This window comes from Mirounga leonina, unplaced genomic scaffold (assembly GCF_011800145.1).
Source record: "Mirounga leonina isolate KUSES-001 unplaced genomic scaffold, KU_Mleo_1.0 Mir_174, whole genome shotgun sequence".
NCBI lineage: Eukaryota > Metazoa > Chordata > Mammalia > Carnivora > Phocidae > Mirounga > Mirounga leonina.
The window spans coordinates 59,307,024-59,324,064 of record NW_023270451.1 but is presented as its reverse complement, the minus strand read 5'-3'; the positions used below and the strand labels follow the sequence as shown (position 1 = coordinate 59,324,064).

The window sequence follows — 17,041 nt, the reverse complement described above, 5'->3', positions numbered from 1 at the left end:
AAAGTACTTTACCAAGAAAAAATAGCTATGTGTCTAAATTGGGAGAACTAATTTCAGGACTTCAGGATCTTATCATGTGACCTCTGGTTAATTTAATGAGTTGTACTGCTTTCAGTTCAGGACTACTCAGTGATAATTTTTCACTTAAATGCTAATATAAAGCTAGTATAGCTCAGAAGTTTGAAGTGTATAGAAATTATATACCAATTTTATATAACTGAGTTATGAGCCTGTCTGTTATGAGAAATATGAGTATTGTGTAATATAGTTGGTACATCTTATCAGTATTAAAATAGTAATGTTATTTATTACATTTTCTTCTATATAATAATCACCATGTGATTTCTAAGAAAAAAATAATAAAGGAGATCCAAATATTCTTTATTTCAAACATAGCTATCAGTTAAAACTTCTGGTAGTGGATTTTCTCTTGTTGATTCTGCCAAAGATATAGAAAGTAGGATTATGAAAGTTTTCATAATAAAAGAGCTATTTAAAAATCAATATGTAAATTTCATTGTTTTTCTTAAAATTCTACAATTTATTATTATTTAAGATGTTCATTGTGAGATTCTGAAATAATGTCTGAAGAGAAATTTAGTTTCAGAAGTTTACTAAATTCATTAAATCCATATGGTGGTTTTGTATACATTAGAAAACAAGTGTTGGGGCGCCTGGGTGGCTCAGTTGGTTAAGCGACTGCCTTCGGCTCAGGTCATGATCCTGGAGTCCCTGGATCGAGTCCCGCATCGGACTCCCTGCTCGGCAGGGAGTCTGCTTCTCCCTCTGACCCTCCCCCCTCTCGTGCTCTCTGTCTCTCATTCTCTGTCTCAAATAAATAAATAAAATCTTTAAAAAAAGAAAAGAAAAGAAAAGAAAACAAGTGTTATTTATTTCTATATAATTAGAAACAGTGGATTTGTTATAAAATGGGTTTATTATTTTTACAACAAATTATTTCTTGTAATAAATGATAGCAATTTATTCATAATAAAAGCACATGTATATTTAAACTGGGACTGTACACAAGCACAAAGAAATATGAACTTCAATAAAAGATGTCAGGTTATATTCTTAATTTACTTTTGCAGATCAGTATAGAAGTTGGAAAAGCAATTCCTTATGGAGAATCACAAATTCTTTTATATGTTGTTACATTAATAATCTGTTAACCTTTCTCTTTTGTAAGTTGAAGAGAATGAGTTGCTCCCATTAGAACAAAATATTTTTCTTCCATTTGTTGGCTAATTATCATGATTTACTGTCTTAATCCATTCGGGCTATAACAGAGTACTATAGATTAGGTGGTTTAAACAACAGACATTTATTTCCCATAATTCTGGAGGCTGTAAGTCTGAGATTAGGGTGCTAGCATAGTCTGGTTCTTGAGGAGGGCCTTCTTGGTTTACTTTGTGTCCTCAGATGGCTGAAAGAGCTAGCTAGCGATCTCTGGTCTCTTATGGGGGCACTAATCCCATTCATGAGGGTTTCTGTGACTTGATTACCTCCTAAAGGCCCCACCTCCAAATACCACCACATTGGAATTAGGGTATCAACATGTCAATTTTGGGGGGACATAAACATTTAGTTCATAACATTTACTAATTTTGTTAGAACAAGACATTTTATTATCATCAACCAGATTTGTATTTGTAGAAGAAATATATAAACATCCCATTTCTGGACTTAACTCGAAGTTTTAATAGAAGTGCAAAAATAGGTCACAAAAACAAAATTGCTGTAATGAAAATTGTGGGGCTTGAACTCACGACCCTGAGACTGAGACCTGAGCTGAGATAGAGTCGGACACTTAACTGACTGAGCCATCCAGGTACCCCTAAATGGTTGATCTTAAACTTAGCTAAGTAGAACCTCCAAGTAGTTCAGAGTAGGTAAGTTCTTAGTGTGGGACCTTTTCATTTATTCTTCCAGGAAAGAAGAAATAGCCATGTTTGCAGGACTCTATTCACAGGGTACATAAAATGGCTAGGACTAAATGAGTTTACTGCCATCTCTCTGAGAACAGGAAGGAAATACACTGGTCTCTTCTGTACTCCCTTCCCCTGGCCACTGGAAAGTTTTTGTAAGGATCATTGTCTCTTACTTGTTTTCTAATGTGGCAGAGTATGGTGCCTCTAGACCTTATGATGGGTTCTTCATGCTAAACTGAACAGTCTCTACCTACATTCCCTCCTTCAACTAAAGAATTAGCTAAGTATGCTATCTCCTACTGCCCCTAATGGATGAGGTCTAGAAAAATCGTGCTGTTTAAATTTGTTGTTCCCCAATTATAATAACCAATTCTTTTCATGATGCTATTTCTGTTGATTTTATTGGGTTAGGATTATGATAACTATAATTCACTTGTATCAAATTTTGATAAATCACATTCTCCCTTGCATATAATAATTTGTGATGGTGGGGAGGATTTTAATGTATCAGTTGCCCACCAAGAGTATAATTAATACTCTGGAATATTCTCCAGTTGTGTTCCAAAGGGATAGTTTGTGGCCAGGCATAAGAGTATTGTACTCATAATATTATTATATATTTTCCTATTGCTGATTCAAATTCATTCTTACTTTTTAGTTATGGATGAGAGTTCTGAAAAAGACCCATTAGCAGGTAGGATTTTTATAGATTTATTACCTCTTAAATAAGAGAATGAAGAGAAATGGAACTAACATTTATTCAGTGTTTTACTCTGAACTAGATAGGACATTATGTGCTTAACATGTGTTCTCTATATAATAATCATAATAGCTCTGCAAAGTTACCATGCTGTCATTTTCTTCTTTTTATTAATTACAAAATTGTGATTTAGGGCACTTGATTAATTGGCCCAAGATCCCACAGTTAAAATGTGCTGAACCATAATTTAACTCCAAGTCGGCCAGGCTTTCAGACCAACCCCCACTCCCACCCCCCACCCCCCGCCCCTCCATGGTAGCTTTGTATCCACAGTCTCAAGAGACAGGATCCAGTTAAGATCCTGGATCCTCGATCTTCAAGAAATCAGATTTAACTGTATTTGCTTTTTCTGAGAAAAAAAAAAATTAAGCCAAAGCAAACACAGGTAAAGGCCTAGAGTTTGTTCTAAAATGTTTGATAGTTAAAATAGTAATCAATACTTTGTTTTCACCATCAAGGGTTTGAGGGCAGATCTCAGTTAGCTCTGGTCTCAAGACTGTAGATTATTTGATTGCCTTCTCTTTTCTCAGATTAAAATCAGCGAAGGAAAAAGATACTTAGGGTAAAATCCCAGAAAAGCCATGTATAAGCTTCCAGTAGTCCTCTCCCAGTGGAGTTGCACAGATAGCACCTAATTTTCCCAGCAATAATATTTGATGACACATGCCAAGTGTTGCTAACCAGAGAAACTCTCTCAAGTCTTGGAGTTAGGGGTTTTTTACCAGGGCTCTGTGAATACTGTTTATAGATACATAGACAAGTAGCTCCCACATGACTAACTTCCATTAGTCTCCAACCCCTGGAAGTTCAACTGAAACAAGCATGGCCCAAGACTTGAGGCATGCAAAACTCTCTTATCAGAAAGGATATTCCAAGGGCTCAAAGGTTATCTCCCCAGAAGACAGAAGGACAAGGCCCAGTCCTTTTTTTGGAGTGTGCAGGATTTGAGCTTTACTGCACAGATAATCAGTCTATTACTCAAGGAATTATTACACATCTTGCTCGTTCTTGCCTTTGTGTCGACCAACGTGGAAAGCTTTCTCAACCATTTATGCAAAGCCTTACTATCCATAAGGACCCAGCACAAATCTGTCTGTTTACTTGAATTCTCCTCTGTGCTCCCCCATGTCTCTGCACATAGAAACATTTGCAAGCTCTGCCATACATTGGGCACATTTATATATTGCCTTCAAATAACACTTTACCGGTCATGTCCTCTCTCAGTGAAGGTTCTCCTATAGTAAATTCTCAGGAAATGAACTATTATTGATAAATTGTTTAGATTATTCATTCTTTAATGTAGAATTTTATTTGCCCTAAACTATCCTTCCAATCTTTATAGGATACTTAGTTTTAATATACAAAATAAAATATGCAAGTTCTTATTCATTCTCAATTTCAGACTTTTAGCATATTCCCATTTCCCATTTATCTTTTCACACTAAAGAGATCTAATCTTTATATGACATCTAATCACTGACTGTTTTTCTCTATACTTTCTCTACCTCTGGCATTTAAAAAAAGTGGTGATCAAAACTTCACATCACCTTTTGCACAAGGGAAAGATACTTATTTCCAATAAACTTACAGTTCTGTACAGAATTTTACTAGTATTTTTCCATCAAAGAGCTTTATCAAGGAATGCTCTTAATTACTTCTGAGTACTTTTCCTAGGTAACAATAGATAACTTAGAGTCCTTCATTCAATATTAGGATATATGTTAGCTATTGTTAACACTGACACATTACTGTGTTCCAGGTAGTACTCTGTTTATTATCTTAATCTTCATAACAACTCAAGGAGGGTTGTCCCATTTTTATTGAGGTACCCAAGACATGGGAGATTAATTTGCTTAAACTACCAGCTAAGTCTGATTTCCTTCACTGCCATGCTACACTGGCCTCACCTGACTCTAATTTAAAAATTCCTCAAAATTATATCTCCTACTTATCTTTAGTATCTCTGGTCCTTTTCTACATAACTGTGGTAAAGTCTACCCAAGTCAGGTTGAAAGATCTAAACACTTTTTAAAACTTTTAAGATAAAATTAAAAAAATTTAACTATCATTTTGACCTCTTTAAAAAATTATTTTTAAAATGTTATATAAGCCATATTTGCAGTGCTTTCTGGCAACTTATCAGTTTATGAATTTACTTTGTAGAGTGTTAATTATAATCTGTGATTTCCCTGATAGAAGACAAATTAAGTGAAACGTTAAGATACAGTGTGCATATTTTCAGACATCAAACAGAAACATTTTCCTGCCTGCCCCCCAACACACACACACACACACACACACACACACTTTTCATACCTGACCTAAGTGATGTATCCCCCAGAGATGTGTCCCACCCCTATCCCCTGCTCCTGAATTCTTTTCAACATATTTCAAATGTAATAATAATTCGGTACTATTTGCATTATTTGGTATTTGTAAGGCCAGTATATAGGGAAAAGAAAACAAAAACCAAAGGTTCACAGTATAATTGAATATTACCCTAGTGAGGAGAAAGGCCTTATCATATGGTAGAAAGAACACTGGGGTAGAAAGAATCGCATGGTATTTGGATCCTAGTTTTAGCAATACTTGACCTGTGCCACTTCTGGCAAATAAGACATCTATAAGATAAAAGAATGTTTAAAAAAGAAGCATGTACAAAAAAGATGGAAGCAAGTTATAACAAAAAATCAATACAGAAAGTGGATGTTTAAAGAATTTAATGCTGCACCTAAGATCTGAAAGGTGTCTTGCAGAATAGTTCTCAACTCCTCCATTCACCAAATAATGCCAGTGGGCAGCAGATGGTATTGTTAACTGAGAGAAAACTGCTGGTAAAGTCCTCTTTTGCCTTTATCCTTAGTGTTACACAACCTATACACACTCTCCAATGTTAAAACAGACAAAAGGTTGGGAAAATGATTAATGCAAATTAGATCCAATTAAAAAGACAGTTTCTAGTCCTTTAAATGAATCCAAGCCCTGTAAGTTACATCCTAGACTACATAAGGAATTTGACAAACTCACTCATGACCCTGGAGAGTAAACATTTGAGTCAGGATGATTTGGTTGAGGTGCTAAGGACAGATACAAGCTACACAAGGACAAAAACTTCTTAATATCATTCCCTGGTATATCCACAGTTGCAAGCCTGGTAGCTGGTATGCCTTAAAATGGCTTTAAAATGTCACTGACAATATTCCAAAATACACTTTGTTTGTTTGTGGAAACATGGAAAAGGGAGCAGTGATCACTAGGAGGCAGCATTGATTCACAAAGACCAGCTATGCCCATGTCACAGTTTCTCTGCTAAAAGAGGAATAAAGATCACAGCAAAGCATTTGACCAGATTTCACATAAATAACTTCTGTAAACAAGACGGGAGAACAGGACTAAATATCTTGTAATTAAACAAATTTGTAGCTGTTTGAGTGGGAACACTGTGCTGTTTAATGGCTCAGTATCAACCTAGGTGGAGAGAGCTCTGCCTTACCAACATCGTTTTTTTCAGTCTTACATGTAAAGAATTTTTTTACCAGATTTGCCAATGACTTAAAAACGGAGAATAACAGCCCATGTTAAAAAAAAAAAGAAAGCTCCAAATTAGTAAAAATATATATATATATATATATTAAAATGAATGAAAGTAAACTTGTAACAGGAGATATAGAACTATATGCAAGTTCAGAATGGAGGGATCCTAGTTTATATGTGAAAGGTTAAACCTGAGTTTTCATTTTTGAACCCCACAAGTCAAGAGTGTTATGATTAGCCATAAGACAAGTATAATCATACTATTTGTTAAATAATGTAAACTTATTACACATACCTTCCACTTAACCTTAAATCTTCAAAGTTGAAATAATCCAGTCTCTTATGGAGAGATACGGTAGCCAGAGGCACTGTGAAAAAACAAGGTAGCAAGACCCATATCTGCAACTTTTCCACTTTGGCCTTTGAATACATAGAATAAGCTGTTTTACTATTAAATTCCATAAATCATACCAAATTTTTTAAATGGAGCCTAATTTCATTTGTTACAGCACCAAAAAATACTAGTTACCATGTCTTAAAGGTAAAGATTCTGAAGCATAACTAAGACTCATCCAGGCATATATAGGTCTTTTAATAATTCTACTACTTTCCTTACTTAGCTATTTATTGAATATTCCTTTTTGCCCCATTCCAGATCTACTGAACCATATCAGTGAGAATAGGGCCCAAGAATATTTAAAGCAACTCAGGTAATTATGAAAATGACCCACAACAAAGCTTTGCGAACTGCCTTAGATCATCTAAGTATTTCTTTCAGTCAGGTTTCTAATAGATATCTGACAGCAGGAATTTGATAATATACTTTCTACTGATAGGCAGTTTATAACAATACAAAGACCTGGTCAAATTAGAGCCCTGTTACCCATATGATCTCTCATAAGGCTCTTAACCCTGCTGAACCTCAATTTCCCCATATGTAAAATGGTCACTGTTGTAAGCATTGAGCATCATGCCTGGCACAGGATATGCACTCAGTAAATGCTACCTACTAAATTTTGAAGGTGAAGGCCCAGAATACACTATATTGCCAGTTACGGATTGCTTTATAATTCTGGCCACTACCCAAGTAGGTTCACATGCCCTTGTGAAGGCACTGTATACTTTCTCATCCACATGGTGAATCCTTTGTTACACATCTGAGAAACATGTTGACACAGATAGCCTATATTTATATTGAATACTAAAAAGTTTTTTATCATATCTCACAATAGGTTAAAAATTCTGAATGACTTTATAAAGGTGTTAAACAGGATGTTTAAGTAAAGCAAATATTAATAAAGTTTATCTTTAATTATCTCTTATTTTTCTGGCATCAAGATTTGTAATATTTAAGCCAAAACTGTCAGCATGTTAAGGCCATTTGACTTATTAGCAAAGTGCTTTAGCCTAAAAGCAATGCTTTAAACTATTACTTTGGACAGTATGTTTTCAGTTAAAAAGAAACAAATTAAGTCCTTTCTGCAGTTAATTGCCCTTTACAAAAAAGTTGAGTGAAAATATCTTTCCAGGAAAGATTTATTTCTTTGGTTCATTATTAAGCTGGGCTTAAATAGTGCCTGAATCACAGAGCACAGAGGTAATTATAGGTTAAAATTGATTTGAGGCTCTTTATAAATAAAAGTGATTACAGAATAAAAATCTCATTAAAGAACATAAAAAACTTGACACTGCATATTAATCAAGTTACCACTCATAGTTGTGGTTCCTTTACAATGCTCATGCAAAAAGAAATCCAATTTGAATTGGTTACAAGCACAGAAAGCCTACCCTGTGCACCCAGGAATAAATTGCATAGACCATTTGGTGTGTTTTCATTCATTTTCCCTACCAACCATTACCAACATCCAATTCATATTTGGAGAATGATTTTTTGACATCAGCCAGGTAAATGCATCATTATAAGATTTCAGAAGGCTACATCATATTAGAAACTCATTACCGTGATGGTTTGTCTACTGGTTTATGTGTAATTTGTGTTATGTCAAGTATGTTGGCAAATAATCTGACTTGGACTTCATTTGCACTGTTCTAATACATTTCACTTAGCAAATGAATGATCTGTATTCCTTATTTGATTTTTGGAAAGAGTTTACCCATTTAAAATACCACTATTTACTTATACAGAACATTTGGTTTATAGTCCCTCATTAAATTGTCTGTTTGCTTTACTCACTTTGCATTACTTTCATTTTATTATTGATATAAAACCATATACTACAAAAGCCAAATATTTATGATAGCCAATACTAACTAAACCCTGTCTAATCCTGAGGCAGCCCTGAGTAACAGAACATCAAGCAAGTTATGCTGGGTGACGGTGCCTGGTGACCAGTGAAGAAAACTATCTCAACAGTTCTCTTCGTACAAGTCTGATTTCTATGAAGATATTTTCCTCTGGAAAATGTTTTATTTGTGAACCAAAAAACTATCATATCTAATAAGTAGAGTCTTAAATATTAAAAAAATATGAACAAAATCTACCTCTAAACTCTGAAAGGATCTACTCCAGAAGCCCTTTTCAGATTTTATACAAATTAGCCTTTATCTTTTCTTACTGAGCTTGTATTATTTTAAGCCAAGGGTCAGCAAACTATGGCCTACAGGCCAAATCCAGCCTGCCACCTGTTACTGTAAATGAAGTTTATTTGGAACACAGCCACAACTATTCATTTATGTATTATCTATGGTTGTTTTCATATTACAACAACAGAGTTGAGTAGCTGTGAGAGACCATATGGTCCTCAAAGCTTAAAATATTTACTATCTGCATTTTTACAAAAAAGCTTGCCAACCCCTATTGCCAAACACTTTCATTTAAAAAAAAAGAAAAACTATTTAAATTTTGCTTGAATTACAAGAATGTAAGTATTTTTCTATTTTCTACTCACCACAAAGTTACACACTTTAGCCCTCAGTGAGTTGATGAGAATTTCTGTGGACTAGTCTACATATCTCAACACTATTTGTACCATTGTTTCTATGGATTCTTTAAGAAGTCCACACAGCTGTACAAAGGGTTTTAGAAAACAGCCTACTTGTAGATGAGGGACATTATCCACTTAACTGATTCACTCAAATAATCAACCAATTCTACTGATTGTTGCTCTGAGAAACGATGTTTACTTCTTTTGAAAACAGGTTTATGGAACCAAGGAGTCACGGGAAGTTGTTAACAATAACAGCAAGCACTGCCTCAATATAAACATCAGGTTTATTTACTCACATTTATAAACAACAACAAAAAACTCCTTTAATACTAGAAATTCCCCCATTTTTAAGATTAAGAGCTAAGATGGCTTTTAAGACTATATGTAATCCATTTTTTTCAGATAATATGCAACTTTGTTAGCATTTTTCCTTTTTTTCAACCAAACACATTTTTACCTACACTTCTAAGGTGCTAGAGAGCAACCAACCACCAAGGCAGTGTGATAAATGAGGATGGTTCATATTACAAGACTTACCTTTCTGTGACTTTCTTAAAAACAGGGAAACACATGTTTCCTGCACTATTGAAGGTGTTTGTATGCTTGATTTACACAGCACACAAATTTTTCTTTTTTTAACTAGTTTTCCGTAAGTATTAAAATATGAAATATTTGTTCTAAAAGTGCCTAAAGTAAACATTAGATTTTCATACTATTTAAGAGAAAAATAAAAACAAGCTACCAAAACTATGATTTAGGGGGAAAAAAAAAAGTTTTTCAAGGAAATGTAGAAATATTTTAATTTACATATCATATTACAATGAATCAATATGGAGTCAAAGTCTACAATTACACATTCATAAAAATTCCATACATCATCCTTAGAATAATCAGTTTCTATACAAAGATATACAGATGTCCAATGTATGTAATTTTTCCTCAGTGTGCTACAGAGTTTAGAGGTTCTGCTCGAATATTCCCCAAATCAAGCGCAGAATCTGTCTCTTCATCAATTTCTCCAATGACTGCACTGTAGTTATTTAAGGAGAAAAAAATCAGTTAAAACAATCTCATTTCTAAAAAAACTGGAAGGACACAGTAAAAACAACCTAAGGTGAAAAGCAAATATCATTTTCATGAAGTAGTGAATTGCACATTTAAGTCACGAATTACTTCAAGAAGTAATCTGAAGGCAACATTATTACAGAAGCCAGTATTAAAGGACAGACTGCATATAGTGTGATTGGATCATGAGTCTTTAAAGGAAAAAGACACATATCAGATAGGTATGGTACAAAACCAATCCTATGATTTCAACTCAACAATTCAATCCACGGACCGTGTTGGGGTTGATCACAAAATCACTACTAAATAAGCAAATAAAAATGTCTACTATTTGAGTAACTTCAATGAACTAAATCCATCAATATACAGACATATATATATACACACATATATGTAACATCCATTAGTTTCCTTTTCAGGATTTCTCAGTTCATTCAATTTAAATCCAAGACCAAAAAGTACAGTTCTTCACATATAAAGATAATAGTAGCAAAGAGTACTCAGATATCATAGCAAATGATTTTTTGATGTGATTGGCTAAGGTTAAAGCCAGCAAATCTTTCCTTGATTCAACACTACCATAATATCTGTTAACATTAATTTCATTAATACCATTCTAGGAACCAAGCCATAGCTCTGCAGCTGGATACATACATTTGTTATAGCCACACCATAGGATATGTATAAAACATTATTCCATAAAAAATTGGTTGTTTAAATTAGTTTGGCTTTAATAAGAGTAAATTCTATAGGTGAATACTTGTAATACAGAATTTGCCCAAGTGTGCTTTAAACTATATAAAGCCTCTAGCTCTCTAATAAATGATAAGTACCAAACTCTGAGAAAATATATTACGTTTTCTCAATATAAAACAAATCAATGATCTCAATTCCATCTTAAAAAAATTTAGTATCGGGGCGCCTGGATGGCTCAGTCGTTAAGCGTCTGCCTTCAGCTCAGGTCATGATCCCAGGGTCCTGGGATCGAGTCCCACATCGGGCTCCCTGCTTGGCAGGAAGCCTGCTTCTCCCTCTCCCACTCCCCCTGCTTGTGTTCCCTCTCTTGCTGTGTCTCTCTCTGTCAAATAAATAAATAAAATTAAAAAAAAAAAATTTAGTATCATTTAAAATCCTTATGGAAGACAGCAGAGTGCTGGTACATGTTTTAAAACTGGCTCTCCAGGGGCGCCTGGGTGGCTCAGTTGGTTAAGTGACTGCCTTCGGCTCAGGTCATGATCCTGGAGTCCCGGGATCAAGTCCCGCATCGGGCTCCCTGCTCGGCAGGGAGTCTGCTTCTCCCTCTGACCCTCCTCCCTATCATGCTCTCTGTCTCTCATTCTCTCTCTCTCAAATAAATAAATAAAATCTTTAAAAAAAAAAAACTGGCTCTCCAAAGGAAAAGGGGGAGGCAGCTCTGCAGTGTTTACTCATATCCATAGTGCAAATACTCCCACTATGGTCAATTTCAAGCTACCACCAACAAAACATCAATCAACCAGCTTGCAAAATTCCTGAAAATATAACAATCTGCTTCTGTGAGCCAGTCAAGCTGGCTGTAGCACATCACTGAATCTATAACAAGGTTTTAAATTTTTTAAATTGAAATTCAAAAAAAAAGTTTAATTTTTTTAAATCAAAGTGGGAGAAAGTTTCTTAAAATCAATTATTAGGCAGAACCCCAATATAAATAATCACTATTATTCTGGTCAGGGAAACTGGTCCCCACTAAATGCTTTGCCTTTCTCTTTTTTTTTTTAGAGCTCACTTTATAACTTTACACCTAAAATTCACCTCTTTAGAATATCTTATAAACCCCTGATTTTTTAATTAAAGGTCAAATAATTTATCTATCTAAAGGTGATTTTCTTAAGATAAATAATTTAAATGAATAAAGTATTCTTTCATCTTCTATATCCTATTTGTCTTCCAAAATAATGTGAGATGTGTAATAGATCTTTTGCAGACTTCCAGCTATGTTTTAATTCTATACTCCCTAGAAAATTGATTCCAACAATCTTCTAGCCTCTCTAACTACACTAGCCACATTGGACTATTAAAAGTAATTAAATTAAATTTAAAATTCAATTCCTTAGTCACACCATTTTTCAAGCACTCAATAGCCACACGTGGCTAGTACCTTAACATAGTGGACAATGCAGATATACATTTCCATCATCACAAGTTCTATTGGACAGTATTACTCTCTCTATACTGTTGCAGACTTTTTAAATTGCTACCACAAAAATATGTCTTCTCAAACTGCCATATCAGTATATCACAAGTTCACTGATTTTACAGCATAAACATGGGGCATCTTAAGTGTTCCAATTGTACTAAAAACTTAGTAAGTAATGGAAAAGTACTTATTTATAAATTTAACACTTATAGAAGATGAATTATTTAAAACTGTTCACACAAGAGATTTTGAAGGCACCTTCAAACCCTAGCCTTAGACCCTAGAAGTGTATTTATGTTGCTCTAAAATTAGGGGTATTTTGAAAGAACATTTTAAAAAGCCTCTCTAATGGAGCATTCAGTGTAAGGGAGGACCCTTTCTGGACCCTATCTAGGCCACTTAACTATCAGAAATATGGACCAATTTCGGTGGATAAAAACCTTTTCCATATAGCAAGCAGTATATACCTGTAGTATATTTAACCCGTCTTAAAAAGAGGACATACTTTACTTACACATTGTCACCTCTTACGATGTATAACCCCAGCACCACTTGTTCTACTCCCTGTGAAGAGCTGAACACTCGTTCATGGCTTTCATCCAAAATCAAATTAATGGTCTGGTCAAACCCTTTCAGTGTTCCCTGTAAAGAAACATTCAAGAGAAAAAGACAAATATTGTGGTTTACCTTAATGTGTAATTTCAATGATGCAAAAATTTTAGTTGCCAGGTATAGCAACAGAGTACTTATTTTTTTTATTTTTAATCATTTTAGAAGTACTTCTTTCACATATAAATCCATTATAAAATAGAATACCTCTTTATAACCAACAGTATCCAGGGAAACAAACTTACCTCTTGGTTTTTTAAGATGGGGAAAACACCACCACACATCTGACTAGTGAGTAGAGTGTAAGGAGGTAGCATAAAAGCGCACATAGTTCAGGAGCTAATACTAGACACAGACTAAAACAAATGAAATTTAAGGGAAAACTACATAAACATATAAAAAGGGGGAAGCATATATACCAGCCATGGCAATGTAACAGTATCACTTCATGCTACACCTTAGTACTAGGCCAGGTGCTAAACACACTGCACACATTATCTCAAATAATTTTTATCCTTTGAGGTACATGTTAGTTACTCCCACTTCAGAGAAGAAAAATTGAGGCACAGAGAGGTTAAGTAATCTCTCAAGGTTTCATGAGTAGAAAGTAGCAGAGCTAGGAGTTGAACCACAAAAGGCTAGCTTCAGGCCCAGACCACTGAACCACTATATTATATTACTATGAACAAACAAATATAATTTACCATTCTTCGGAGATTCAAATCAGTCCCATAAATATATACAAACTTCAACTGGTAGTAACAGCTAACACTTAACGAGTACTTACTATCTGCAGTGTTCTATGGGCCTCGCATGTATTTACTTAACTGAATCTTCCCAAAATCCAGTAAGGTAGATACAAATATGATTGTAATTATTAGAACCAGAACCTGAAGGAAATATTCAGAGAAAATTTTATGGGAGATTCTTGGTTTTGAATAAAGGAAGATATGGGTCTAGCACAACACAGTAGCTCAGATGCTGTTTAAGTTTCTGAAGAAATACCAACTTATATTAGTTTTGGTTGGTTAATTCTCTAAAGCTCACTATTAAACTGTTTGATGTTTTGAAAATCAAAATATGTAAAATCAGAATACAATAAAGAGAAAGTGATAACCTAGAATTTGGAAGAGAGACAAAGTATGGGGTATTCACTAAACTAATTAGTAGAGTTAACACACCCAGACACAGCCTCTTGAAGTCATTTTACACCTAACTATTCTATCAAGTGAGCCATGTGTCAATAAAATAGAGAACTACTGAACTTCAGCACTCAAAATGCTCTTTTAAAATAATTTTCTTTCTTCTGTAAAATTAAATTAATTCTCAAAGTTATTATCAATCCTGTTAAAAATAGGAAAATTTAAATTTGAGGTTTTCACAAAATAAAAAAACTATTTGCAAATAAAGTTAATAGTAATAGATGTCTTGAGGTGTTAAGATGAGATAAAAATATTTCAAACTGTCCTTATTTGACAAAATACACTAAGGACCCTACAAAGAAAAGAGTGTTCTCTTCATTAAGAAGGAAGCAAGGCAACTAGCTTTAGCTTTGGAGTCAAGTTGAATTTAAATTCCAGTTTGGTTCTCCCACTTATTATCTAAGTGACTCTGGGAAAGTGATGCACTTTTTCTGAGCCTGGTTCCTAACCTCAAATTCAGGGATAATTCTTCACAGAGCTGTACTGAAGATTAAGTGATATAATACATGTAAAGTTCCTGGTACATGATATGCATTTAAATAAATGGCTGAGTCTAACACTTCGATAACAGTCACATATGGACCCACTGAGAAAAATCACAAGAATTAAAAAAAGCAAAGAAACAAAAACAACTGCAAAATGGGAAAAGAAGAGATTAAAATATATGAATTAGTTAGAAAATAGAGAAAGCTTAACAGCTTTAAAACTTTTTTGAAAGCAAGCAGTGTATAAACTATAACTGAAGAAATAATTAAGTAGCCAAAAATCATGAAATAAATTCCTCAGGTCAAGAACAGATCAAGGAGAGAATCCAAGAATTTTCTAGAATTAAGGAGGATACTGTGATAAAAGGACAAATGAGATGAAATAAAAGTTAGAGTCAATCATCATAATTTGTCCTACAGAAAACCGAGGTTCTACAACCTACAGAGACTGAAAGTATATTAACACCATACAAGCCCTAAATGTTCATTATTCTACATATGTAGTATCTAAATCATAAAGTTTCTAAGAGGCATATACAAAATTTCAAAACAACTATGATTCGTGCAGTGAATGTCAGCGCACTGAATGGGGAAGGAAATAAAAAATGGAAGAGGAAGATAAATATAAAATACAGGCAGATGTCTGAAGACTAGACTAGAAGCTCTCTGAGGACAGAATCTATTATTCATCCTGGCTCCTAGAAACTTTTTATGTAAATTACACCCAACGTTTATTAATGAAGGAAATACGAAGCAGCAGCTATTTATCAAAGAAAGAGTTGAACCATAACAAAACTGCAATGCAGGTGTACTGTGATGCTTAGGCATTAGAGATGAGAAGTTTTACATAAAAATTTACAACCAATAACCTTACAAGGAGAGAATGAATATGCTTACTACTTACCACAATCATTCTTCCGTCAGAAGTTATAACTGCAACAGTTCCTGATAACTGAATCAAGGAAAGCATTCTCAGGGAATAAAAATGAAAACTTGGGATCTCCTAAGGAAATGGTTTGAATTACTAGGAAAAAGGTGACAGAATTAAGACACAACTACTTAATACAGCCACTACATTCACAACGTATCTTTAAGTTTCTAACTTCCTCAAATCTTTGTGATAATTACACAATTAAAACAGGGAAAAATAGAAAAGAAAATCCCTTTCTGTATGTGCTCAGTTTTTTCCCCATCTCAAAACAGCGGAGATGTTTGGTACTCTTTTTCACTGGGGAATGCTCCCCATAGGACTTGGAGGAAGGCATTTCCCCCCTTCCTAGAACTGTTCATCTCTAAAAGGAAATTTGAATTAGTGATAATTGATCAATATTGAATGTTTTCAAGCGTGCTGAGACACTTTTTTCCAGGACCTGGCCTATGGAATTCAAAAAAGAAGCTACAGTCAATGTCACAAGGTGCCAATATGCTTGCATCGTTAAGCCTTTAGTATTTCACTTTTTTCCCAAATTTATACATGAGAGCAATGTAATGTTTCTATCCTGAGATTTTAAAATGGTAGTACTTCTATAGGGTACATTAAGACTTCACACGGGGTTTTATAAGTCATTTGCCCTTCGTAAGGGCAAGCAAGCATTATTCGTAAATAAGCAAGCATTATTTTCATTCTATCAACAAAGAAGTTGAGACTTCAAGTGGTAAAGGGGCAGAAATTCAACTTGTGCACCATCTTTAAAGTTTTTGGTATCTTCGAACAATAAGCAAAGCCTATGAATAAAACAAATTCTTGGACTGCGAGACCCTCCTCGCCGCTAGGACGGACGACTGTTGATCTTATTCCCAAACGTGAACGTATAGGCCCTAGGGTAGTACCGAGGAACAGATAGCTGATTTCTATAGAGACAGGGAAAAGTTCGGAATAAACACCGCCCTGTTTTGTTTTTTTTTTAAGTTAAAATTAAAAGGCGCCTTGGGCCCCCAGGGGCGGCGGGCTCCAGCCCCGGGGGCGGGATTGACGGGTCCCAGGTCCTTAAGCCCCTCAGCCGCAGCCCAGGCCCCGCAGGGGCCGGGCATCCCAACCGCCCGCCTCTCCCGACCCCCGGTCTCTCCAGCACCAGCCCTCTCCAGTGCGGACGCGGGCTTCGCGATGGCCCCGACTGATGCCCGCGGCAGCCGGCCCGAGGATACGGTTGATGTAGTTTTCCAAGGCGGACGTCATGATGCTCGGCCCGGCCTCTCTGGGCACCACAGCAACGCAGGCGACAACTGGAGCTAAAAAGGCCCGCCAGGAACGAGCGGCGCCTCCCGCCGACTGGTGGCAGCAAGTATCGCGAGAGTTACAGCACCGTAGCCTGGGCCAGTCAGAGATTGAAA

At 35.3% G+C, this 17,041-nt stretch overlaps 1 protein-coding gene across 1 annotated transcript; it reads right to left on the bottom strand.

The window, feature by feature from the left end:
- Positions 1-9,946: 9,946 nt before the first annotated feature.
- Positions 9,947-16,988, bottom strand: LSM8 (LSM8 homolog, U6 small nuclear RNA associated; the record flags this gene model as incomplete). The annotated part of the gene is made up of 4 exons (XM_035020300.1): positions 9,947-10,203; positions 12,929-13,056; positions 15,615-15,655; positions 16,856-16,988. Coding segments are annotated over 4 exons (393 nt in total), but the record flags the coding sequence as incomplete, so codon positions are not given.
- Positions 16,989-17,041: the final 53 nt, after the last annotated feature.